Source organism: Pogonomyrmex barbatus, unplaced genomic scaffold (genome assembly GCF_055798465.1).
Source record: "Pogonomyrmex barbatus isolate J1 unplaced genomic scaffold, ASM5579846v1 scaffold1, whole genome shotgun sequence".
Lineage (NCBI taxonomy): Eukaryota > Metazoa > Arthropoda > Insecta > Hymenoptera > Formicidae > Pogonomyrmex > Pogonomyrmex barbatus.
Genome location: NW_028297098.1, coordinates 20,272,934 through 20,297,775, shown reverse-complemented (window position 1 = coordinate 20,297,775; position 24,842 = coordinate 20,272,934). Strand labels below are relative to the sequence as shown.

Below are 24,842 nucleotides of genomic sequence, written 5' to 3'. Positions count from 1 at the left end.
TCCTGCTAAAATTGATTTTGTTTTTAATTTATTTAAATATATCATTAAATATATCATTTTATATAAAAGTTAATAAATATTGCCTTACTTGTAAACGAATTCGTAAATCGTTTCGCAATGCAATCATATTTTTCTATGATAGCAATTTCATTCTCATCCTTTATCTCATTATACATATGCTGAAGTTGCATCAGTAAGTCCTTTACCTATCAATTTCTTATACTGTCTTTGTATATATTAAAAATATTTTCTATTATAAAAACTTAGAAGAAGTTCATTTTATTTGAGAAATATTTTTTAAACCATAAACTTACGATTTCAATATTAAGGCGGAACGAAATATATTTTGACATAAGCATTATAAAGATTGTTACGGAAGACAATACTTTAGCAACGAGATTTGTAGTACATTTTAACGTTGTTAATGTTGTAAGCTGCAAATAACTGTGTTTACTTAATTTCATATAAAATTTTGAAAATAATTGTGATATGAATGAATTTGACAAAAATCAGAATGATCAATCCAGATTAATATTTTTTGATAGTGAACGATTGTTTATGTAATAATATATTATATAATAATATTATATAATAATATTACTATGTCTTTTTCTTTACCTGAAATATAATAGATGTCAACAGAATAATAGAGAAGAAAATAAATTGAAATCGAGCAAATTCAGATTGTTGGTAAGGCCATAAACCGATAGCAAGAAATTGAAATTTATTGAGAATACAATATTGAATTTCTGGAAAACTCATTTCTCTGCAAGTTCTAAAATATTACTGCAAAAATATCGACGATTGTTCACTTCTTCTTCTTTTTCCTTTTCTCAATTACATATTCTAGTCTTCTTTTTTTCTGATGTAATTTGAAATAGAATTTTTCTAATTTACCTTATTGCATGATTGTAAAAAAATTATTGTGAAATTTGAACACTCTCGATTTGATATGTTTTTCAGCGAATTACTTACGCGATCGATTTACTGCCAATGATAATTTGACAGATGTACTTTTCTCACAAAATAGAGCTGTCTATAGAAAAGCAACGCAAGCGCATTTTCTTTTCTTCAACGCTGAAACTTTATTCTAGGATACGTTTTTGTAAGATGTTTTTTAACGAATTTTTATTGATTATAATTGTTTTATTGCCACATTCTCTGGTGTATATAATGTTTTAAAATTCTTTTATACGCAGTAAATAATAATATTACTTTATTATGTTCCAAAGCGAGTAATTAAATCTAAGATATTTTTTATGAGATATTTTCATATTGTAAATAATTATACGATTATAAATAAATATCATTTAAAGACACGTCTACTACCAAATTGTCATATTAATTAGTCTTTATTAAATATATATTTGCTTTTTATATCTTCTATTTTTTTATCACATATATAATGTAATATACTAAAAATTATATACTAAAATTTGAAATATTATATGTATAAAAATACTAAGAAAATATTAACAATTATGAATTATTTTGAAATAGTATTTAACTCTGTATTGATATAGAAAATGCTTGAAAGAAATAATTATTAAACATGAAAAAAATGTAAAATAATTGTTTATTTTAAATATGTATCTAAAGTACATATATATAATCTCGAAATCTCTGCAATGAAAAGGTGGATTAATATTTTGAAATGATTTTATTTTTCTTTTATTTTTGGATACTAAAAACTTCTATACATAACAAATTATATATTTAAAAAGTAGAATTTTTTATTTTTTTTTTGCTACATACGAAGAGTACTCATTCTTCTTTAAATATATTTTATCGTGCTTGGTTATTCACTGCATAGATAACATGACGGTAAAATAAGATATTGAAGCCTTTACTAACTGTAATAAAAATTATTCTCTCTTATGCTGTCCATCTATAATATAATATATTAAATTTGTATTTAAGAAAATGCCATTTTTTTATTACCGTAGCAAAGCATTCAATAGATGAAACAAATATTCCACCGACGGTTATAGTAAAATCTTTGGCGCCTTTTAGCAATAGGAAGAGTATCATTTTTTGAATATGTAAAGGAGCTATATACCATTGAACATTATATCTGTGAAATTATGGAAAAACGATTAATGTTTTGAAAAAAAAGATTGGAAAGTTTTTAATTAATTTTCATTATTTTATTTTGATTGTAATAATAATAATGTTAAATGTTTTTACTTTCAATTTGGAAATTTACAAAATGAACTATCATGTAATAATATCTCACAAGAAATTTTCTTACGCAGTAGTAAATACTTGATTATTATGATCCAAAATATTTTGTCCAAATAAATTGCATATAAATAAATATAAAATATTAATAATTATAAATATAACAGGAAATACAGCTTCTATAATAGCTTCTTCAGATGACATAATTTGAAAAATCTACAATATAAATTTCAAAAATAAAATCAGTTTTTATGTTCTTATCTTATTTTATGTTTTCCTTTTACACACCAAAAATTAGAATTAATTTATATATTTTTTATACAAAATTGTTATTGAATATTGACTAATTTAGAGCATCAGTAATAATATCAGTAAAAATTCTTTTTTAGCACGAAGTTATATTAGAAAACTTAATACTGAAAAGAAATAAAGTTAAATTTAAAATCTAAAACTTACCCGAAGAAAATTGAAACATAAAGAAATGACAAAGACTGCTGTTAAACTCAAAAACATTAGCTCAAATTGAGTCACCAAATATTTGGATAATCTTTAAAAACAAAAAATGTTATCGTACATGTATGCGTGCGTGCGTGCGTGCGTGCGTGCGTGCGTGCGTGGATATATAGTAACCTCATAGCTTGCCGATGAATTTCTACAGCATACATTAAATCCTTAGATCTTGAAATTTTATTTTTTAGAGTAATATTTTGCAAATTATTATTATTTATTGCACGTTCAATACGATAACTGAAAATGATATACTAAATAGAGTATTTTTGTTAAAAAGTAAACTTTAACTTTATTAATGTTAAAATTAATGGTATATAAATTAATTTCGTTTAAAAGCATGAACATATAGTTTAATTAAAAATTATAATAAAATTAAATTAAATTAAAAGTTAAGTTTAAAAAGAATTATACATACATCTAAAAAATTAAAATGTAATTTGTCGTAATTAGATTACTTTAAATGATAAAACAATTACAATATGAATGGAATTTATTCGAATGTATTTAATATTTTCTTAAATTAAATTTGAAACATAACAAAAAAATTATAATTTTTTTGTAAGAAATATATTTTTTTTCTTTACATAATTATAAAAACTTAACTAATAATAATTGTATGATATCCAGGTAAAATAAATATTTTTTTTTTATTCAAATAGATAATATATTTTAAAACATAATTAGTTGAAATTAAAAATTTATAAACTCATTTAAAATTAACTAAATTAAGTTAAAATTAATAATTTTTTAATTTTATTAATTAACTTTTGATTAATTAAATAATTAAATAATATTATCGAATAATATTATCGAATTTTGAACAGTATATATGAAAAAAGTAAGACAACTCATAAAATTTAGTTTTATGTTTATAAATGTTTTGTATTTGTTTCAAACCTGGAAATTTTAAACATTCCAAAAATAAACTGAAGATTCCCAATAAGCATTGTTCCTGTTGCTATTGTTGCAATCGTTCCTATACAGAATGCTGTATTTATGTGCAATAAAATAAAGACAAAATATTTTTCTTGATCGACAAAATATTCTGTTATGAATATCATTCGTGATTGAGATATATTTATTGATAAAGTAACATCAAATATATTTGATAAATATGGACTAATAGAAATAATACACATTCCACAAATGCCACTTGCTATAAGTGTAATTTTTATTGAAATTTCTGCTATTTAATTTTTCAAAATATTTTATATGCACATATATTTATTATAAAATATTGTAACTTTTATTACATTTGCTAGAATAGAATATTATTAAAGGATAAGTGCATCTCTAAAAATCCAAAAATATTATCTTACCTGTAAGTAAAACCGTATAACGTTTCGCAACATAGTTGTATTTTCTTATAATTGCGATTTCATTTTTATCCGTTAAGTCATTATACACATATTGAAGTTGCGTTAATAAATTTTTTACCTGTTTCCAATAATTCTTTATATTGTCTTTATATATATCAAAATATATTTTTAAATATTTATTTGCTAGGGAGGTTTGTTCTATTTCACGAATTTATCGTACATTTGCAACTTACAATTTTAATATTGATACAGAATGAATTGTAATGTATCATATAAATAGTAAACAAAGATGCGGAAGACACGACCTTGGCGATAAGATCAAAAGTACATTTTAAAGTTATAAATGATGTTAACTGTAAATAGTAATTTTGTTTAATTTTATTTATGGTTATTCTATATACAAGATTTCCCATTATTCAGTAATATTCGTATATAAATAGAGCAGATCAAATCGTATAGAAAAGTATTTTATTATTTTATTATTTTACTACTAATTTTCATAATTAATAATTAGTTGTTAATTAATAAAATTGTCACGAAAAAACACTATTTGATCCCATTGGCAAATGCAAGTGCACAGTGAGGTACGACCACCCAGCATTACATATATTTGCATTGTGAAGAGCGCAAGATTTAGACATAAGATTTACAAATGATACAGCATCTATTTACAATGCACTCTTCTATACAATTTGTCGCGCTTCTAGCAACCATAAACGTTCATGATGCTGGATAATTATATTTTGCCATACGCTTGCATTTGTTGATGAACCGAGTGGATATTCGAAAATTTTTATTAATCAACAATTTCTTACTAATTGCAAAAATGATAAAATGGTAGAGAATTTTTCCATTTAATTTAATCTGTTCTACTTACACACGAGTATTGTCACTTGAATTATCGGACATCCTGTATATAAATAATTACAATATTTTTTTTTAACATATAATATATTTGATAAATAACTATATCACTATATAATGCAAACAGAACTTTTGGTAGTATTAGATTATTATATGATAATTTTTAACAGTGTCATTATATATTTACCTGAAATATAATACTCGCTGTCAAAATACTAGAGAGAAAAATAAACTGAAATCGAGTGAATTTGGATTGTTGGTAGGGCCACAATCCAATAGCGAGCAACAAAATTTTATTAAGATTAAAATACTGAACTTCTAGACATATCATTTCTTTATGTACTTTAAAATATTACTGCAAAGACATGAACGAAAGACCTTTCTTTTTTTATTAATCGATTAAATGAACTATATTTTCGCTTTTTTAAACATCAATTTCAATAAACTCCTTAATTGATTATAATACTTTGTTATGCGAAAATTCCATAAAATTGGTCACTCTCAATTTTACAAATTTCTTAAAGAATTGCATACTATTTTTTATAATAACGCAATTTACGCGATCGATTTGCCGCTAAGAGTTATACGATGAATGCGTTTTTCTCCCGTGAGGTCAGACTATATTTGCAAAAAGTCACGCAAGCGTGTTTTCTTCCATTTAATTTTAAAACTTCATTCTACTAACCGCATTTGTAAATCGATAATCTTGGTAAAAAACTATCTTTTTAAAAAGAATCTTTTTAAAAAGAATATCTTTCAACTTCAATCTTTTTAATACTGGAATTACTTGGTACAATTTATAATTTAAATATGATTACATCAATCTGTGTTTATGAATTTTAATTAATGCCAAAAATTAATATTTTTAGAAAATGTTAAGTATTGACGGATACTGTCAATAGTTATTAATATTATTCTATTTATCGTTTAATGATTATACTTTTATGTTTTAATTTATTGTTATTAATTATTAAATGTTATAATTTTTAATTAAAATTGTTTAATTATTAAATTATTTAAGAGAATGTCTAACATATTGAGATAAGAAATCATGTGTAGAAAGAATTGTTTTTGAAAGAGCAATAAAAAATAATAAAAAAATTTATATATTAATATATAAATTTATATATTTATATATTTAAATTTTTATATTTGAAATATATCGTGTATAATGCTTGATTTCGATATCATATATCTGCTATATAACAATTGCAACATCTTGATATAAATAAAAATATATTTTTTATGTCTTTTTTAATAATAAAATGTTTCTAGTTAAATTACGTGTATAAAGTTAATCTTTTTATTTTTAAAATGTGAATATTGAATATTTCTTCTATCATAATGTTATTATATTTATTTTTAATTTGTTATTATATAAAATATAGTACAGTAAAATAAATCACCAAAGTTTTTATTAGTTGCAATTAAAAAATTCATCTTTTCTGCATTTGCGTTTGCGTTATATTATTAAAATATTCTACATAATCTTACTACTGATAAAATATTTAATGATTGCCTTAAAATACATGAAATAGTACATTCATGAAATAATACATTCAAAGTAAATTCCTTGCTCATAGTATAATATCACAAGATATAATGCAAGACTATATATAATATCACACATTCGTTCATATTTTATGTTTCAATATTTCATGCATAAATATATGATTAAGACATCGATAATATTAAAAATAATATTAAAAAAATGAATATCTTCTTAAAAAAATATATATATATATATTTAAGAGAGAGAAAGTCACGCGCATCCTTTTTTTTCCTTTTTTATCCTTTTTTTTCAATGCAGCAATTTTATTCTTGCCCGCGTTCTCACAAGATACATTTAGTTTATAATCCATGAAAGAAATTTAACTTTAAGTTCAAGTGTTACATTAATTTAATATATACAAATCATTTTAATAAATGAAAAACAGATAATTAACATATTTAATGATATTTTTATATTTGTATTAATAATTGACGTGTGCTTAATCATTGACCAGTGCTTACCATTAATATATTAAATATTAATATATCAATTATTTAGTTATTATTGATAACATTATTTTTTATTAAATATATTATTTTTTTATTTATCTTTAATATATTCTTAGCATATATTTAACATTGAAAAATTTTAATGTTATTATTTAAAATCTATAAATTTATTAAAATGTATCGAATTATTTATTTTAGAATTTTCAACTAGTTTTGCTGGTATATTATATATAATAAAAAAACATCAACATAGAATAATTAAATTTGTTTATATTATTTATGTTTGATATATCTAAGACAGTACCTAATTTTGGATAATACATGCAGTACCTAAATTTACAAAAATTTGATGTAGTAATGGATTTGGATTCAATTCTTTTGATTTTCTGTGTCTTTTAAATAACAAAATCTTAGAAACTAGATTATGTAATCAGAATAGAATTTTCTATTTTCTACATATGAAAAATACTACTTTCCTTTTATTAAATACTTGTTTTTTTATATATTCTTATTCTGTTTATATTTGTTTCATCATTGTATAGATAATATGACAGTAAAATAAGATACAGAAGCTTTCATCAACTGCAAGCAGGGACATTACTATTGTTCATTTAATATAACATATTGTAGCTTTGTTTTCTTACCATGGCAAAGCACTCCAAAGATGGAAAAAAAAATCCTCCGACATTCATAATGAAATCTTTAGTGCCTTTTTGCAATAGGAAGAGTAACATTTTCTGAATGCTTATAGGAGTTACGTACCATTGAACTTTGTATCTACAAAATTATAAAAATCAAATTAGTAAGAAAAAAAATCTTCAAACAAATAATTTTAATAATTTTACATTAATTATAATAGTATTGATATAATATATTTGTTTATTTTTTATTAAAAAAATGTATATTTCTTCCAATTATATGTTGTAACAAAAGTTCTTACACAGTAGCAAATACATAAGCATTGTGATCTGTAATATCTTGTCCAATAGAATTGGCTAGGAATAGATATATGATATTAGCACCTACAATTATTATAGGTAAATAAACTTCTTTACTAGTTTTCTCAAACGACAAATTCTGAAAAATCTAAGATATGGATTTCATGACTGTAATTGATTTTTTAATATTTTAATTACCATAATTGTCATTTTACAATACACTTCTTTTAGTAGAAGTTAAAATGTTTGAAATTGATCAAAACTATTAAACGAATTTAATTAATAAATAATGTGAATAATATTATAATATAATATGTGAAAAATATTATATTTACCATAAGTTATTCTAACATATATTATAAAATACGTAATGTTGGTTATATTTATAGAAATAAATATAGAATACTAATTGTTTACATTTATAGAAATTAATTTGAAAATATAAACATACTTGAACAAAATTGCAACATAATGAAATAACAAAGACCTCTGCTAAACAGAAGAACATTATATTAAATTTGATTAGCATGCGCTTGGTTAATCTATAGAAATAATATAAATATTATTACATATATATATATATATATATATATATATATATATCATATATGATGTATCATCATAAATAATATTAAAATATTAACTTTAAATATTAACTTTATAGCTTGCCGATGAATTTGTACAGCAGATATTAAATTTTCGGATCTTGAAATTTTGCTTTTAGAAGTAAAATTGTGTAGAATATTGATCTTTATTGCACATTCAATACGATAACTGCAATTAATAAAAATTTTTACATATTTATTTTTGCAACGTAAGCTTTATCTTTATATATGTTTTAAAAAATAATAGTTTTACTTCCAATTCATATCTTATAATCATTTTAAATTTATTTAATACCTGGAAACTTTGAAGATTCCACAGATAAGTGCAAAATACGCATGAAAAGTTGTCCCTATCGCTATTAATGCTGTTATTCCTATCAATACTGCTATGTTTATTTGTAATATAATGAAAGAAAAATATTGTTCCTGATCAAAAAAATATTCTATTATAAGTTCCACATAATGTAGTCGAGATATCGTTCATCATAAAAAATATCAGGCATAGTAAGCCAAGATTGAGAGATAATATAAATAAATACTCCGCAAACACTAATTGCTAAAAAGCATTAGAAAATAATTATTATTTAAATTTTTTTTGTACAATCTTTTACAATTATTTTATATTATTAATTTATAATAACTCATATTTATACATATCAGAAAATTTTAAGATGCTTTTAGTTTAATCATCATCTATTGCACAGTTAATAAGTATTACCAGATATTTTATTCAATTAAGAAATTATTAATTATTTGAATAACTATTAGTTATTTTAATTTTTCTAATTATTTTAATATATTGTGTCAATTATAAACACACATAAAATAAATATATAATGAATATATTAATGGATTCAAATTGTATACTTATATAAAAGCATATATACAATATATATAGAGAATTTGTATATATAGAGAATGATAATATGATAAAATTGATTTTAATCTATTAAAATATTAGTATTAAAATATTAGTTTATTCATTAAATAAAAAAGTTGCTCGTAAAAATAGAAAAATGTCACCTTACTTATAAGTGCAAGCGTATAACGTTTTGCTACGTATCCATATTCTTCTATGATAGCAATTTCATTTTTATCTTTCAATTCATTACATATATCTTGAAGTTTTATTAACAACTTTTTCACCTGGTATTTTCAATAACTTTTCATGCTGTCTTTACATATAGCGATATTAAAAAATATTTTTAATATGAAACTCAATATATTTTTATATATATATATATTAAAAAAAAACACCTAGTGAATAACTTTACATGCTATCTTTATATATATTAAAAACATTTTTAATATCAAAATTTATTTGACTGATAACTTGTAGACTATTAACTTACGGCTTTGATGTTAACACGAAAAGCGCAATATTTTATTAAAAGAATAATAAAAAAAGATGCGGTAGATACAATCGTAATAACAAGTTTTCCAGTACATTTGAATGTTATAAATGGTGTCATCTGTAATTATTTGTAAATTGTAATATAAGTAAGTCATTTCACTAATGTAAAAATGATATATATTGATAATAAAAGATTGTTATGTTTTAAGTTAATTTACATCTGTGTATATATGTGTGTTCATGATATTGAAAAAGAAAATATAATATATAATATAGTAATAATAACATATATATATATATATATATATATATATATATAATGTTATATTGTTATATTATATTTTCTTACCATAAATATAATGCATGTCGATAAAATACCAAAAAGGAAAATAAATTGGCATTGTGTGAATTTGGATTGTTGATAGGGCCACAAACCAATAGCAAGCAGTAGAATTCTATTGAGACTGAAATATTGAGTTTTTAAACATATCATTACTGAATTTAGTCCAAAACATTACTTAGCTAAATCGAATGGTTGCATGAAAGTGGACAAAATTTCATTCACCCCTTCTTTTCCTCCTTCATTATTATTGATCGGTTAGTAGATATTTTCTTTAACAAATTTGTACGTAAGTATCATAAATTGTATAAGTATATACATTGTATAATATAAGATTATATGTAATACCACTGTGACATCAAGGTTTCATTCATATTTCATGCAATAAGATGATAATAAAAACATTGATCTGATATTAAAAGAATGAAAAGTTTTCTTTTAAAGAAAAAGCTATTTAAGAGAGAAACAGTTACATATGCATATTTTCTTTTTAAATGCAGCAATTTCATTCTTATCCGCGTTTTCACAGATACATTTGATCTATGAAAACAATATATTTTATCTTTAATTTGTATACTAAATATAAATTTAATTGATAAAACTTATGTTATTTTAATGGCTAATTACATTAATAATATTCTTCTTATATGATATTTTTGTATATATCTGAATTGATTATTCATATTAAAAGTCAACATATTAATTATGAAGTTGACGTTAATAATATTATTTTCTGTAAAATATATTCTTGTTTTCTTTAACTGTATTTTTTTAACACAAAATTATTTAATATTGAAAAATTTAAATCTTTTTACTATATCGACATATTAAAATGTATAAAAAAAAAATTATTTATTTGAGAGTAATATTCAACTCGTATTATCACATGGACTATATATGTTAAACTTAACATTTTTCATAATCACATAGAATAACTAAATCTGTTTTATTATTTACATCTAATGTATACCATATACAGTATTCTATCTTTAATGCTCTTATGAGACTTTGATATTTCGAATCGTACTGAGTATTTTTAATTCTATAACTTTTTAACTCTCCTTTTCTACTACAGATATTATGGATACATCATTGAAAATTACTCTTTATTACTTGTTTTTTATGGATATTGCTTACTTATGCATATATGTTTACGACAGCACATAGTAGACATCATATGCATATAAAGAAATATATAGAAATTCAATAGAGAAATGAAAGCAGATTATCCAATATTATTGTGTTTTTAATATAGGACAAAAAAATTTAGTATGTTCGTCAAATATAACTGTTGAAGCGTGCTGTACAGTGGAAGGGTTAGTATAGCAAAACTTCAAGCTAAATTACATAATATATTGAAAATAAAATTTTCTACCTGCTAAATACACAAAATATTGCTTTATCTTCTTTAAATACATTGTTTTTATTTAATATTTGATTTCATACTTGTCTCGTCATTGTGTAGATAGTATAACAGTGAAATAAGATACTGAAGCCTTTACCAACTGCATTTAAAAATATCAGTTGTATTCATTTGGAATATATTGCATTATATAAGATGTTTAAATATGATCAATTATTTTGAAAATAAAGCATTTTCGAGAAAAATGTTTTAAAATAAAGTTGTAAAATTCGAGGAAGACTTGTGATTATAATATGGATTCATTCACAGATAAAGCTACTATCGATATCTTTTATAGTTGTCCTATTTTTTAATAAAATCATAATTATAATCATATAGTCTCCCTTGAAACCATACAACTTTGTCTTGAAATATTCGTTTGCCTTATTTTTAAAATGTTTTATTTTTAAAATAAAGCACTTTATTACTATGTTATTTAAAAATGAACATAAGCAAATATTTCATCGTCTTACTGTGGCAAAGCACTCTAAAGATGGAACAAATAATCCACCGACATTCATAGTGAAATCTTTGGCGCCTTTTTGCAATAGAAAGAGTAACATTTTCTGGATGGATATCGGAGTTATGTACCATTCAACTTTATATCTATAAAAAACAAGAGTATATAGGTTTATATATATATATATATATATATATATATATATATATATTAAGCACTTTTAATAATTTTATATTGATTATATTAGTAATAATCTAAAATGCTTATTTTTTATTTAATCTACATTTTTTTTAATTATATGTCATAATAAAATTTCTTACACAGTAGCAAATATGTAATTATTGTGATCTGTAATATCTTGTCCAATAGAATTAGATATGAATAAATATAGGATATTAACAAATGCATATATTAACGGTAATAAAGCTTCTTTTAAATTTTCTAAAGACGATAAAATCTGAAAAATCTGAGATACAAATTTTACGATTACATTTTTGTATTTTAATTGCTACAATTATTATATTATTTTTTATTAGTTTTTACGTAGCAAAACTTAATTTAAGATAATATTTATACAAAATAAAATCTTATTAATAAAAGATATAAATGTTTTCTTATTTAACATAAATTTTTTTAATGTATGTTATAAAATATGTTTGTTTAGAAATAAACATAAGAATAAAATATGAAACTTACTCGAACAAAGTTCAAACATAGAGAAATTACAAAAAGTTCTGCTATACAGAAAAACATTATCTCAAATTTGGATAGCAAACATTTAGATAGTCTTCAAAAATAAGAAATTGTTATTATTGTTACTATATGTAGAAATTAAATTATATTGATTATACATGTATGATCATATTAATACTAACTTCATGGCTTGTCGATGAATATCTACAGCATAAATTAAACCCTCAGATCGTAAAATTTTATTTTTTATAGTAATATTTTGCAAAATATTGATTTTCACGGCATGATCAATCCGATAACTATAAATAATATAACTTTTTAATAGTATTTTCTTATTTTTACTACTTTTGAATAAAATAAATTCTATCTCTATCTAAAATAATAACAATTTTATAGGTAATTCAATTTTTTGTGATATTTTTATTTTCGTTTTATACCTGGAGATTTTGAACATTCCACAAATAAGTTTAAAATACGCCATAATCATTGTTCCTGTTGCCATCATTGAGAATGCTCCTATATAAAGTGCTGTGATTCCATGTAATATAATAAAAAAAAAATATTTTCTCCGATCAACAAAGTACTCTATTAAAGATTGCATGTGATATGGTTGAGAGAAAGATATATTTATTGATGTAACATCAGACACATTTATCAAATATAAACCGATAGTACCAAAAGATATTACACAAATTCCGACTACTAGAAAGAATCAGAAAATAATTATTATTTCAATTTCTATTATGCAATGTCTCAAACATTTTATGACTTACATATTTGCATATGTCACAAATTATTAAAATTTTTTTAGTTTAATTATTAATTAACATAAATTTTTATTAATAACTATTTACAATTTTTCAACTTAGGAACACATTTATTACTTATTATCATATAAAAAATATACAATGTATGCAAAGATTATAATATATATTTATTGTAATCTATAAAAATTGATTTCTTTCCGTTAAAAGTTTGGCAGTTTATATTTTATATTTATTAAAAGATGTAATTGTACATAGAAATAAAAAAAAATCGCTTTACCCAGAAGTGCAGCCGTATAACATTTCGCTATGTAGCCATACTTTTCTATGATAGCTATTTCATTGCTATCTTTTATTGTGTTACATATATGTTGAAGTTTTATTAATAATTTTTTTACCTAATATTTTCAATAATTTTATATACTATATATTTATAGCATTAGGAAATATTTTTTAATATAAAATTTATCACATAGATAACTTTGTTATAAACTATTATCTTGTATAAACTATTAACTTACGGCTTTGATGTTAACACGGAAAGCATAATATTTGATCATAAAAATCATATAGAAAGATACAGAAGACAAGATTCTGATGACGAGTTCTGTAGTACATTTTAATGTCATAAATATTGTCAGCTGTAATTATTTATTTATAAATTATAAAATTATAAATAATTATAAACAATTACATTAGATAAGTTGATATACGTGTATTAATAAAATATTGTTATATAGTATTTTACTATATAATATTACTGTCATAACACATTTTCTTACTTGAAATATAATATATGTTGTTAAAATAGAAAAAAGAAAAAAAAATTGAAATTGAGTGAATCTGGATTGTTGATAGGGCCATAAGCCAAGAGCAAGCAGCAAAATTCTATTAAGACCAAAATATTGGGTTTCTAAACCAATCATTCTAAACAAATTCTAAACAAATCATCACTTAACTAAGCCCAAGACATAAATGATTGTGAAAAAATCGACTAGAATATGCCTGTCCCCTCCATTCATCGATCTAATATTCTATAACTTCTGTTTCTTAACATAAATTTCAACACATTATGTAATTTTCTTAAACGTAGAGACTGATATCTAATAGTGCTATAAGTGCTATAAGATAGTACTTGCTATAAGATAATACTTCTAATTCAATAAATTTCTTAATAAAAGATTTAGTCAAACTATCAATTTGATGCGAAAAGAAATTTAACAGACATTTTTCTTCTATAAAAGCAAAGTGTTTCTAAAAATTTTAATAAAATAACCCGATGTTACTTATTTCCCGATGTTATTTATTAATACCGCAATTTTTCATTACTTTTATTCCCATATGTAAGTAACATTACGTAAGTTTAATTTTTAAAAGATATGTCATACATAAATATTGTCATATATCAAAAAAATTAAATTATTGTTGTTATTTAACATTAAGCTTTAATATTAATATTGATTTTATTTCTATTTACAAAACATATTTTTTAAAAAAGACCAAATATATTCTGTTTTTGTCAGATTCCAATATATTAATTCTTTGGTATTATACATATGTGTGCATATATTTAGCAAAAATATTTATTATAACAATAATATTATTACAAATAACATTTGCAACGATCGATTTCTTGCAAAAATCTTAATAAATTAATTTTTAATATTATTATTATGTATTAATTATTTAGAAAATGGTGTATCTTAATAGAGACCAATATTTGCAGTAAATTTCTCTCGTCTTAATAAAATTAGAAAGTTAATCTTCTTTTTGCGATTTGTATGATTCGTGATTCCCTAATAGGAAAGATGTGTCAAGATTATCCTGTCTCGGTTATACTCGCGCAACGCAAACAGATGTCCTGGCGACGGGAGGGCGATTCTATCAGGGTTGCATCTCTCGCGAGCAGTTTCTCGTGCGGGGTGTAGGCGCGTGAGCGACCTGTCTGCCTCCATGCATCCTTGATCCGGAAATATGCTTCGCGTTTGAGGCAATTACGGGCATTAGCGTGGGTACCGCCGCGGCTTTAATTTGACTCGCATCGGTGCTTTTGAACTTCCCAAATATGATTATATGACGTTCCCTTTATGTCGACAATCATTTTCTTCCTTGTTATCGTATAACAGCGGCATATCTGAATGTATATTTCACATTATACACGCATTATAAAAAACACGTTATATAATAAATTCTATATTTTATTAATTCTACAATATTATAATGTAATGATGTTGTTTTATAAAATTCTCGTAAGTAGATATTTATTATAAAAGAACTTCCAGATATTTAAGTTATGTTGCTTTAATATAATTAAATAAAATTACAAATAAAAGTTCGATATTTGATTGTTTAAAGTAAGTTATAACATACACATGTTATAACATGTAATATAACTCAATTATTTTTAAGCAAGCAAAAAATTATTATTTTTTTTAGAAAAAAATAATCAGAACATTTGTTATAAATAAGAAAATTATGTGAATAAATTATTGGAATAAAATTATAAACAGCGATAATAAAGAAGTGAACATAAAAGTCGATTTTTGACTTTCGCTTGGGGATGATAACCATGACTCGAACTCTAAGAAGGCTGACGCATCGTCTACGTCATCTTTATTTGTGCCAAGAATGGATTAAAGAATATTGTAAAATTATTAAAATTTTTAATTTTAGATACAGGTAGGTCTTATGACAAATTTATTAGTGAATCTATTCCTTTCTTTAAAAAAGCATGACATCGATACTCGCATCTCTCGAAATTATTGTTGCCGCTTTTCCGCGATGCCGATTGGTTCTCTCGCTGCGCTAACTTCAAATAATGAATTTCAAATAATGAATAGCTGTCATTGTATTGATCTCACAGAGAATCGTTTTGACAATTGTATAAAGAAATTAAAAATATTATAATAGTATTATAATAATATTATATTAATTTTTGCTCTTGTGTTGAAAAAAATAAATAGCGCACGCGCAGCGCGCGTTTGTAATGTCTAGTTTTAAATAAAAAATAGATTTTATATATATATATATATATATATATATATATATATATATTTGAAATCCCTATCTAAATTTAATAATGATAAAAACTATATTATAAATTAAGTGTGTTATATGTTTTTATTTTTTTTCAGCATTTTTGTCAGAAAAAGCTATCACTCGAAGTATTGACTCTGTTCAAAAAATTTTTTTAATGAAATTGGATCAATTGATATCAACATGAGATTTAAGAAACAAATCAAATTTTGACATAGATTATTCATTTGAATAATTTTTGTTTATAATTTAATTAAATGATTAATATATGCAAATATTTAATTCTCTTAAACTGAGTTTTTAAAAGTAGAGTTCTTATTTTATTAGAAAAAAATTTCGATTTTTATCCATTCATATTGTTAATAAACTCTAGATCACATAATACCGTTGTTCTCATTATTACGTAACGTTATACCATCATAACCATCGTCATAATTGTTTATGCGCGATGTTGTACGTTGTGACGTCGTGAAGATGAGATGCTTTGTGTGCCAGGATCGCAGAATTTTCTAGGAGTGCACCCTGTTTCCTACGTTTCCCGTTTCTTTTTTTTTTAGCTTTTATGAAGAGAAATATACATTATTTTCATAATATTATCCTCTGATTAAATTTAAAAGTATAGAGACAGCTTACCAATTTGTAGTTCGGACACATCTATCTTGAAAAAAAAGAAGATGATTAAAAAATTAAAATAATGAAAATGTGATTTAAAATGTGACAAAAAAGGATATTAAATATTTAGTTTTAAGAAAAAAGGTGTCAGATGTATAAAAAAAAATCCCAATTTTATTAAAATAGAGCAAAAATAATTCATAAAATGTATACATAATGATTAAAGAATCGAGTGCTTTATATACGTTACAAAGTGAATAGTTATTCGTTTTTTTTTTCTACGCAAAGATAATTGTATTTATGAGATTTTTAAATGAAAAAATATGTAGGCTCTGGGGCACGTATATTATCAAAGATGCTTGGGTCAGGTTCATCATCGGGATCAAATTCTATATTCATTGGATCGATTATAGGAAGATATGGAATTCTGGGTTTCGCAGATGGTGCTGGTCGCATCAGACAGGCCTCTAGTTTCTCTCTCACACATTTTTTCTCATCCATCGCATCAATTATAGTCGCAGTTTCTCCCGCATATTGCATTATAGCTTCTATATTTTTTTTGTACTCCCAAAGCTACATATAACAAATAACAGGAAAAGTATTTTAATATAAAGTTTAAAAGATGTGAAATTTTTTTAAATATAATTCTAAAAACATATTTAAACCTAATTTTTATATAACATATTTTTATATACATATGTGTACTGTATATGTGTAAAATAATAAATAAATTAACCAAACAATAAATCAAACGAGTCATATAAATACAATTTATATTATACAATCTAAAAAACTGATGTTACTAAAGAATATTATTTAACTAAATGTTACTAAATGTTACTAAAATATTATTTAATCAGAAAAGACAAAAAAGATTTATAATTTGCATAAAATGTACTCTAGAATAAAACAAAAACTTTTATATATCTTAAGTATCTTAAAGAATATTTTACGGTAACTACATCTTGTTTAATAATGTCCTCATAATCCTTGGAATAACTATCCAATTTACAATATGAATCCGTTATGAAAGATTCGCATGATGTAGAACTGTGCTCGCTTCCAGTAATACTGTCGTATTGATGATTTACAATTTTTTCTCCGCATATTTGAGTATTTATTTTGAGAACAATTACTCTGTGAATATTTATGGAAACTACAATTATTAAAATTATGTTGAATGTTTGTGAGGTATACCTGTTGGGTGGTGTAGATATCATATCTAGCAATTTGAATTCTTCTACGGTATTAGGATAACCGATCAAAATCCATCCTCTTTTGAGACAATCAGACTTTAGTACATATTGCTGTCAAACAACAATGATGCAGGTGACAGTGCAAAATTAATTAAAAATTTCTTAATAAATTATAATTATACTTCGATAATTTGTATTTGCGCTTCTGATTTGAATTTCTGTATACATCTGTGCTCGCATAGTCGCAGCATTTCACTCAAAGCCGTTTCTCGCAAACATACTTGTTCCAAAATATAATTAAAATCAACTACAAAAATATATAACATATTTCTATTCGCTTAAATTATTAAAAATATTTGTAATTTTTAAATATTATTATATTGATGTGTGTGTGTGTGTGTGTGTGTGTGTGTGTGTGTGTGTGAGGCAAAGAATATTGTGAAATATAAATAAATAATACATTGTTTTTAGTAAAATTTATCTATAATCTAATATTCCTTTAAAATAAGTGTTACTGAATAATATAAGTTAAAATAAGTGTTACTGAAAATTATTATATTATTTTACCATAAACAAGATTAAACCTCTCAGATATATGTTTTGCTAAAGAACGACGACCTGATCCTTGAGGACCTATGAGTACAATGCGAAAGAGTGATGGAGCTCCATAATGTCTTTTAACTTTCAATAATTCCGCACAATTCTTTCCTAGATCTTGAATTGTCTTAGTACCAGCTTCAACTTCCTAAAGAAATAGTTTTTAATTTTCAATATACCAATATAACAAAATTAATAGCATTTAATTTAATATAGAAGTGATTATTTAAGTAGCTTATAAAATCATTGCTAAGTAAACATTTATGGTAAAATATTATATACAATTTATTATTATATCTTAATAATATGTATATTAATCTACTAACATAAAATAATAATATTGTTATTATTATAAATAAATACTACCAAGATAAAATAATATCTACTAACAATCAAAAAATTAGCATAAACTTCACGTAAATCTCGAAGAGTTCTTCTATAATTGCATTGTCTTGTATCATCTAGAAATAAATATAATTTACAAAATAAGTCAGATATTATAAAAAAATCTATATTAAAAATATAAAAGATATTTAACTCTTTCAACATTTATAAATTGAAGGAAATCCTTGTCATTTAATTTGATATTCAATATTTTTGCATATTTTTATATTTTATGAATATACTGTTATATAAAACGTGATGAAAATACTATAATACCTTTAATTCAAAAGTATTATAATTTTTGTTTACAGAATAAATGATTTGGAAAAATAAAAACAGATTTGGATATAGGAATAATCTATATGAGAATATCTATATGGCTAATAATTTGTTCAACAATATTAATCATCACAGTAAGCATACTTTTTTTTTTAATCTTGTCTTCTGTACTCGGAAGTATAATCTGTATCACATGTGTTGGTATCACTCCGATATATTGTATTGCACGTGCTTCCTTTTTATTTCTTGGAATATCTATATTGTGAATTATTTATTTATACAGAAGAAAATAAAGGAAAAAGTTCTTATTTCTTTTATAATTATAATTTATAATCAAGCTCCGGATGTTCGTACGATTTCTCCGTTCATGGAGCATCGTTGCATGCGGGTGAATCGAATGCTCGCTAAAGTGAGATAGCAATATCACTCGATAGCAATATTACTCTTTATCTTTTTTAATATTTTTTTGATACTATATTATTTACTTTTAATATATTGTATTTGTTTCATTTAATCTATGTTATATTTTAAGATTTAAAAAATAAATGGTTTTAAAATATTTGTACTTCTAATAAAATTCAAACATATTGTGTTTTGTATTTTATTTGCGTTTAATAGATCGCACGCTAGCTAAAATTATTAATTCGGATTACGTCGAGTCGAGCATCGAGTTTCTTTGAAAAAGAAACTTTAAGAAACTGTTACTATCTCACTTTAGCGAACACTCGACTCATTCGGACGCAGCGCGCGGCACGAGAAATTGCACGAACATTCGGGGTCTGTTTATAATATTTAATTGTACTATCAATCATAATATTAATCATTTTACAACTTATTGTTAGACAGAAGAATTCAAAATTCATTTTATTCAATAAAATATTAAAAAAATAATTTATATAAGCAAAATTATACCGAGTAATATCCATCCAGATTCATGAAGTATTCCTGACATTAATATTTTCTTCATTCTATTCGCAATTTCATTAGTATCGTAACGACACGTGTTCTAAAATATATTATAACAAGTATTTGGTATATAATTTAAAAAAGAATTTTGTACAACTTCCTATTCTAAATCACTTTTTAAAAAATATTGCAACAGTATACTTTAGTAGGAGATAAAGCATGTAGATCTTCTAGAGTAACAGGACGAATGCCAGTTTTTTCCTGAAGAATTTCAGCGAAAGTCGTTTTATCTATGTTGATAGAAAGAAAATTTCATATTATTATTTTCAAAATAATATCTAAATGTAGATAATATATAAATGTAGATTAGAAACATTCTTAAAATAAAAGTATCACTTCTTGCTTTTTATTGCATCTTATAAATGCATGATAATTACCTAGCAAACACAATGTTACATGTAATGTACATGTTAGTTGTAATTTCCTACTCAATAATGTAATTGTTACATAACACATGCGTCATATGACAGTTACATTGTTGAGTAGGAAATTACAATTAACATACACGTTACATGTAACATTGTGTTTGCTGGATATTAAATATGGAATAGTATGAAAATAATCTTTTGTATTATAAAAGTATATATCTCTGCACTTAATTATAGTGATATTGATTATGCCAATAGGTTACCAAAATTTGGAGGAGCTATAAGAATAACTCTGGGAATATCCCGTTTTCGTATAATATGTTGAACGCATTGTTTCATGAATACTATTGGATCTTCCGGCTGCTGGATTATTAATTGCGTCACTAATTCCTATAAATATTTTATAATGTAAGATGGATGCATGTATGATGTGACATGTATAACATAAAAGAATACATAAATGTAATATAATATAATATAATGTAGTATAAAATAATGCAAATTGTAATATAATGAGATATGATACAATCAATAATATTTGAACAAGATTATGTAATTCAATTACATAAAAGAATTCATATAATCTGTGTTTTTCCATGTAAGGTACGAAATCATGTGGAATGGTCAACGGTCGCTTTGTCACTCCTATAAAGTCGCACATATTTCACAATTTTTGTGACTAATATACTAATATAGTATTAGTTATAATCATATCGATATGATTAACACATATTTTTTGACATGTATTGCTTTATGTATTAAATTCAAGCAATACATGATTTTCAATTGAGTTCCAAGCACTATTCATTTCTTTTAATATCATATAGAATGTTATAAATTGATAAAAAAAGATGATTTTTAAAGAGACATGCAAACAGTTTTAAATGAATAATTAGAAAGATTTAGTTTATTAAATTAAAAATATTTAATTAAAAAATATCAAGACTGTCAAAATAATTACAAATAATCACAATAATTACAATAGAAAATTATTTATATAGGAAATATAAAATAATAAAAATACAAGATTATGTTAAATAAGATATATTTTGCATAAATTAGATAGATTTTGAATATTAAGAAATGTATTATTGAAAAATTGAAGAATATACTATGTATGAAAGATATACTAAAAGAATAAAATATAAAATATAAAAAGTAAATAACATCTAAAATTACATTTGAATCATATTTTTCTTAACTTTTTATGATATTGTTTCAAATCTTGCATAAATTAATATTTCACAAACATTGTTCTAATAAATAGTGAAATAATTAATTTGCTCTTATGTATTTGAAATAATTAAATAGCTATATTCGGTAATTTTTCTTTTTCATTATATAGTTTTTTATGGTATTATTGCATTAATACATTTCTTTTTTACCGACAGTTTATGGATGTAAGCATAGAAAGCGATTTTATCGGTAATGTCAAAAAATAGTTTTACATAATTCCAAATTCAAAATTGGACGTGTACTGGCGGTAATGTACAGATGTTTTCGACTGTCGATAATCTCACGAAAAACGTCGGAATGGCTGCTTTCAGGCTTTTCTTTATTCTGGCAAAGATTACAAATCGTATCGTTATTGGCTGCGTTCAGCAGAAAGCAGCTTTGCAACTTTAAATAAAAATCTTTGATATGATTGGTTTTTGTCATTAGTTCCTCATGGATCTAAATGTATAAATCGATCATATTAAAGCATTTTACATAGTTGCAAAGTTGCTTTTTCTGCTGAACGCAGCCAATGTTTATAGAGGGCAGCAACTGCTTAAAATAAGGCGGTATCTGTACAATCACATGTTGCGTTTCTCATTCCTTTCGCAACGTATACTTTATTGTGTTTATTATTGTGTTTATTTATTTTAAAAACAGAAATTTCTCAACACATTAAAAAATACACCACGCAAAAATTGTGAACGTTTGCGTAACAATTTCCGAAATGAGTAAGAATAGAAGAACTTATATTGTACTCTTTCTTTGAAATGTGTATAATATGTATTTCTTACGTTATTTCTTTTTCTAATTAAACTATCTGCATTCTTTATCTAAGAGACGAAAGTTGAAAGAAAAATATATCTCTTATATACATGATAAAGTCTCAAATCGCGAAATAGCTGTAATAACCTAATATTTTATAGAATGATCATGGATTGATATATGTTTACAGGTAGAAAAAGAGGATCTCAGAATTCTCAGAATTCTAGAAGCATAAGAGAAAGTAGCGAGGATATTTTTTTATCACAAGACTTACCTGGCCCAAGTAGTCAAACTAATCGATCATCACAACGATGTACACGGAATTCAAATCTCAGAGAATCACAATTCATGAGTTCACAGGATATGGAAACACAAAAGAAAATGCAATTAATCAGTAATGTAATAAGATATCTCTTCGTGGCAGATCGTACTAAACATCCTATACAAAAGACACAGATTGTTAAAAATGTACTAGGTGGAAATGGTAAAATATTTCGTCAGATTATAGAAAGTGTAACCAGAGAACTGTCTGAGGTATATTTATATATTTTATGACTATTATATATAGCTAATCATATAGTTGTATTTTTTTTAAGTAGTTTTAAAAATAAACTTGAATATAAGATTAATAATTACAAATAAATTATCATATTTGAAAGGTATTTGGATATAAATTGATAGAGGTTGAAAGTAATAAATACATATTGGTGAATGAAATAGAAAACAAACTTCCACACTTGATTTTCCAACATAACTATAAGCAAGTGCTATTATATCTTATACTTGTACATATTTTTATGTACGGTGAATCTTGCAAAGAAGGTAAGCTCTGAGAAATTTTATATTATGATATATGTACTTTATATAATAATTTATTTAATATATATATATATATATATATATATATATATATATAATATAATATTCATTTGTTGTACAAAAAATATTAAAAATAAATAAAATATTTTTACAGAAATACTATGGAATTTTCTTGAAAATTTGGGTATTATAAGTGACAATAATTTTCAACACAAATACTTTGGCGACGTTGAACATTTAGTGACAGTAGTAAGAAATAATATTGATTTTTAAAGCATAATAATATATAATTGCTGTAATTTATTTCTAAACTATTTATATTTATACAGGAATTTGTAAATCAGAGATATCTGGAGAAGATAATAACAAATAAAAATGATCCGACGCAATTTGAATATGCATGGGGATCTCGTGCAAGAAATGAATTTACTTATCGTTCTGCTCTACAATTTGTGGCAGATGTAAGATCAAAAATAATAATTTAATAAAAATAACAATGAAATGTTAACGAAGTTTTATGTCTTTATTAATAATATATAAATATTTTCTAAAAGTTTAATTTTTATTATCAGATATCTTTTAACTGTCTTTTTATTTAATTGTCTCACACACACACACACACACACACACACACACACACACACAAAATTTATTTATTTATTAAAATCCAAACAAATTTTAATATTGAATAGAATCTTTTCTAAATTTATGAAATTTTATATTTAACATCATTGTATGTGTAAATAATCAATATGTGAATTACAGATTTACGGCTGTTCTATAAAAAAGTGGAAATTGCAATACAATGCTATGATTGAGGATGAACAAGAAAATGAATAATTCATCAATATTTACTCTATTAAAAAAGAAAAAGTATAGATTTATTTAAGTGTACAAAATTATCTTAACTTTTCTATTTTTATAGTACAAAAAATTAAAAAATAATATATTCTAATAAAATGTATTACAAAAATATTTAAATAAAGTTTAAATATTTAAAAATATTTTCTTATATATAATTTTATATCTTATTTCTCTGAAATGTAATAAAGGAATAGCATATATTTCTAGATCAAACTTTTTACTATTTCTTGGATATATTTACTGTCCCTGAAAGTAGCCTTAAAGCTGTAGGGATTAGAGTTCGTGTGGAATAATCCAAGTTATGTACAGA

The 24,842-nt window shown here is 23.4% G+C and overlaps 4 protein-coding genes across 5 annotated transcripts; 1 reads left to right on the top strand and 3 right to left on the bottom strand.

Annotated features, from left to right (window-relative positions):
- Positions 1 to 1,658: 1,658 nt before the first annotated feature.
- On the bottom strand, positions 1,659 to 4,600 carry LOC112552481 (uncharacterized). Its single transcript, XM_089072419.1, has 7 exons — positions 4,244 to 4,600; positions 4,011 to 4,128; positions 3,589 to 3,847; positions 2,812 to 2,928; positions 2,638 to 2,728; positions 2,252 to 2,397; positions 1,659 to 2,074 (listed from the first exon to the last, which is right to left on the bottom strand). Exons 1-7 carry the CDS (start codon positions 4,421 to 4,423, stop codon positions 1,876 to 1,878), a joined length of 1,110 nt encoding a protein of 369 aa, XP_088928545.1. The 5' UTR covers positions 4,424 to 4,600; the 3' UTR covers positions 1,659 to 1,875.
- Positions 4,601 to 6,668: 2,068 nt separating this feature from the next.
- On the bottom strand, positions 6,669 to 10,265 carry LOC112552482 (uncharacterized). Its single transcript, XM_089074689.1, has 9 exons — positions 10,122 to 10,265; positions 9,771 to 9,890; positions 9,447 to 9,564; positions 8,714 to 8,900; positions 8,471 to 8,587; positions 8,265 to 8,355; positions 7,816 to 7,961; positions 7,520 to 7,652; positions 6,669 to 7,457 (listed from the first exon to the last, which is right to left on the bottom strand). Exons 1-9 carry the CDS (start codon positions 10,263 to 10,265, stop codon positions 7,407 to 7,409), a joined length of 1,107 nt encoding a protein of 368 aa, XP_088930815.1. The 3' UTR covers positions 6,669 to 7,406.
- A 6,956-nt stretch (positions 10,266 to 17,221) lies between these two features.
- LOC105425256 (adenylate kinase 8) lies at positions 17,222 to 21,560 on the bottom strand. The gene is made up of 10 exons (XM_089074604.1): positions 21,435 to 21,560; positions 21,133 to 21,259; positions 20,643 to 20,731; positions 20,448 to 20,541; positions 19,680 to 19,790; positions 19,263 to 19,333; positions 18,843 to 19,020; positions 18,458 to 18,582; positions 18,042 to 18,386; positions 17,222 to 17,652 (listed from the first exon to the last, which is right to left on the bottom strand). The coding sequence occupies exons 1-10, from the start codon at positions 21,528 to 21,530 to the stop codon at positions 17,389 to 17,391; spliced, it is 1,500 nt and encodes a 499-aa protein (XP_088930730.1). The 5' UTR covers positions 21,531 to 21,560; the 3' UTR covers positions 17,222 to 17,388.
- A 1,049-nt stretch (positions 21,561 to 22,609) lies between these two features.
- On the top strand, positions 22,610 to 24,672 carry LOC105425155 (non-structural maintenance of chromosomes element 3 homolog). Of its 2 annotated transcripts, none has more exons than XM_011635769.3 (6): positions 22,610 to 22,815; positions 23,040 to 23,383; positions 23,509 to 23,671; positions 23,823 to 23,917; positions 23,998 to 24,129; positions 24,434 to 24,672. In XM_011635769.3, exons 1-6 carry the CDS (start codon positions 22,812 to 22,814, stop codon positions 24,506 to 24,508), a joined length of 813 nt encoding a protein of 270 aa, XP_011634071.2. In that variant the 5' UTR covers positions 22,610 to 22,811; the 3' UTR covers positions 24,509 to 24,672. The 2 variants fall into 2 exon arrangements, with proteins under 2 accessions (XP_011634071.2, XP_011634072.2); XM_011635770.2 differs by lacking the exon at positions 22,610 to 22,815 and adding an exon at positions 22,840 to 22,858.
- The last annotated feature ends 170 nt before the right edge of the window (positions 24,673 to 24,842 follow it).

Excerpts from the sequence above, each read along its gene's own strand:
- LOC112552481 (XM_089072419.1), bottom strand. The coding sequence starts at position 4,423 with ATGGGAAATCTTGTATATAGAATAACCATAAATAAAATTAAACAAAAT. Across the intron at positions 2,929-3,588 it reads GGAATGTTTAAAATTTCCAG|TTATCGTATTGAACGTGCAA; the intron begins GTTTGAAACAAA and ends TATCATTTTCAG. Across the intron at positions 2,729-2,811 it reads ATTCATCGGCAAGCTATGAG|ATTATCCAAATATTTGGTGA; the intron begins GTTACTATATAT and ends TTGTTTTTAAAG.
- LOC112552482 (XM_089074689.1), bottom strand. The coding sequence starts at position 10,265 with ATGATATGTTTAAAAACTCAATATTTCAGTCTCAATAGAATTCTACTG. Across the intron at positions 9,565-9,770 it reads TTCGTGTTAACATCAAAGCC|GTGAAAAAGTTGTTAATAAA; the intron begins GTAAGTTAATAG and ends TGAAAATACCAG. Across the intron at positions 8,901-9,446 it reads TTATACGCTTGCACTTATAA|GAACGATATCTCGACTACAT; the intron begins GTAAGGTGACAT and ends ATTTTTTATGAT.
- LOC105425256 (XM_089074604.1), bottom strand. The coding sequence starts at position 21,530 with ATGTGCGACTTTATAGGAGTGACAAAGCGACCGTTGACCATTCCACAT. Across the intron at positions 19,334-19,679 it reads AGACAAGATTAAAAAAAAAA|ATGATACAAGACAATGCAAT; the intron begins GTATGCTTACTG and ends ATTTATTTCTAG. Across the intron at positions 17,653-18,041 it reads AGGACATTATTAAACAAGAT|CTTTGGGAGTACAAAAAAAA; the intron begins GTAGTTACCGTA and ends TGTTATATGTAG.
- LOC105425155 (XM_011635769.3), top strand. Across the intron at positions 23,384-23,508 it reads TAACCAGAGAACTGTCTGAG|GTATTTGGATATAAATTGAT; the intron begins GTATATTTATAT and ends CATATTTGAAAG. Across the intron at positions 23,918-23,997 it reads TTGAACATTTAGTGACAGTA|GAATTTGTAAATCAGAGATA; the intron begins GTAAGAAATAAT and ends ATATTTATACAG.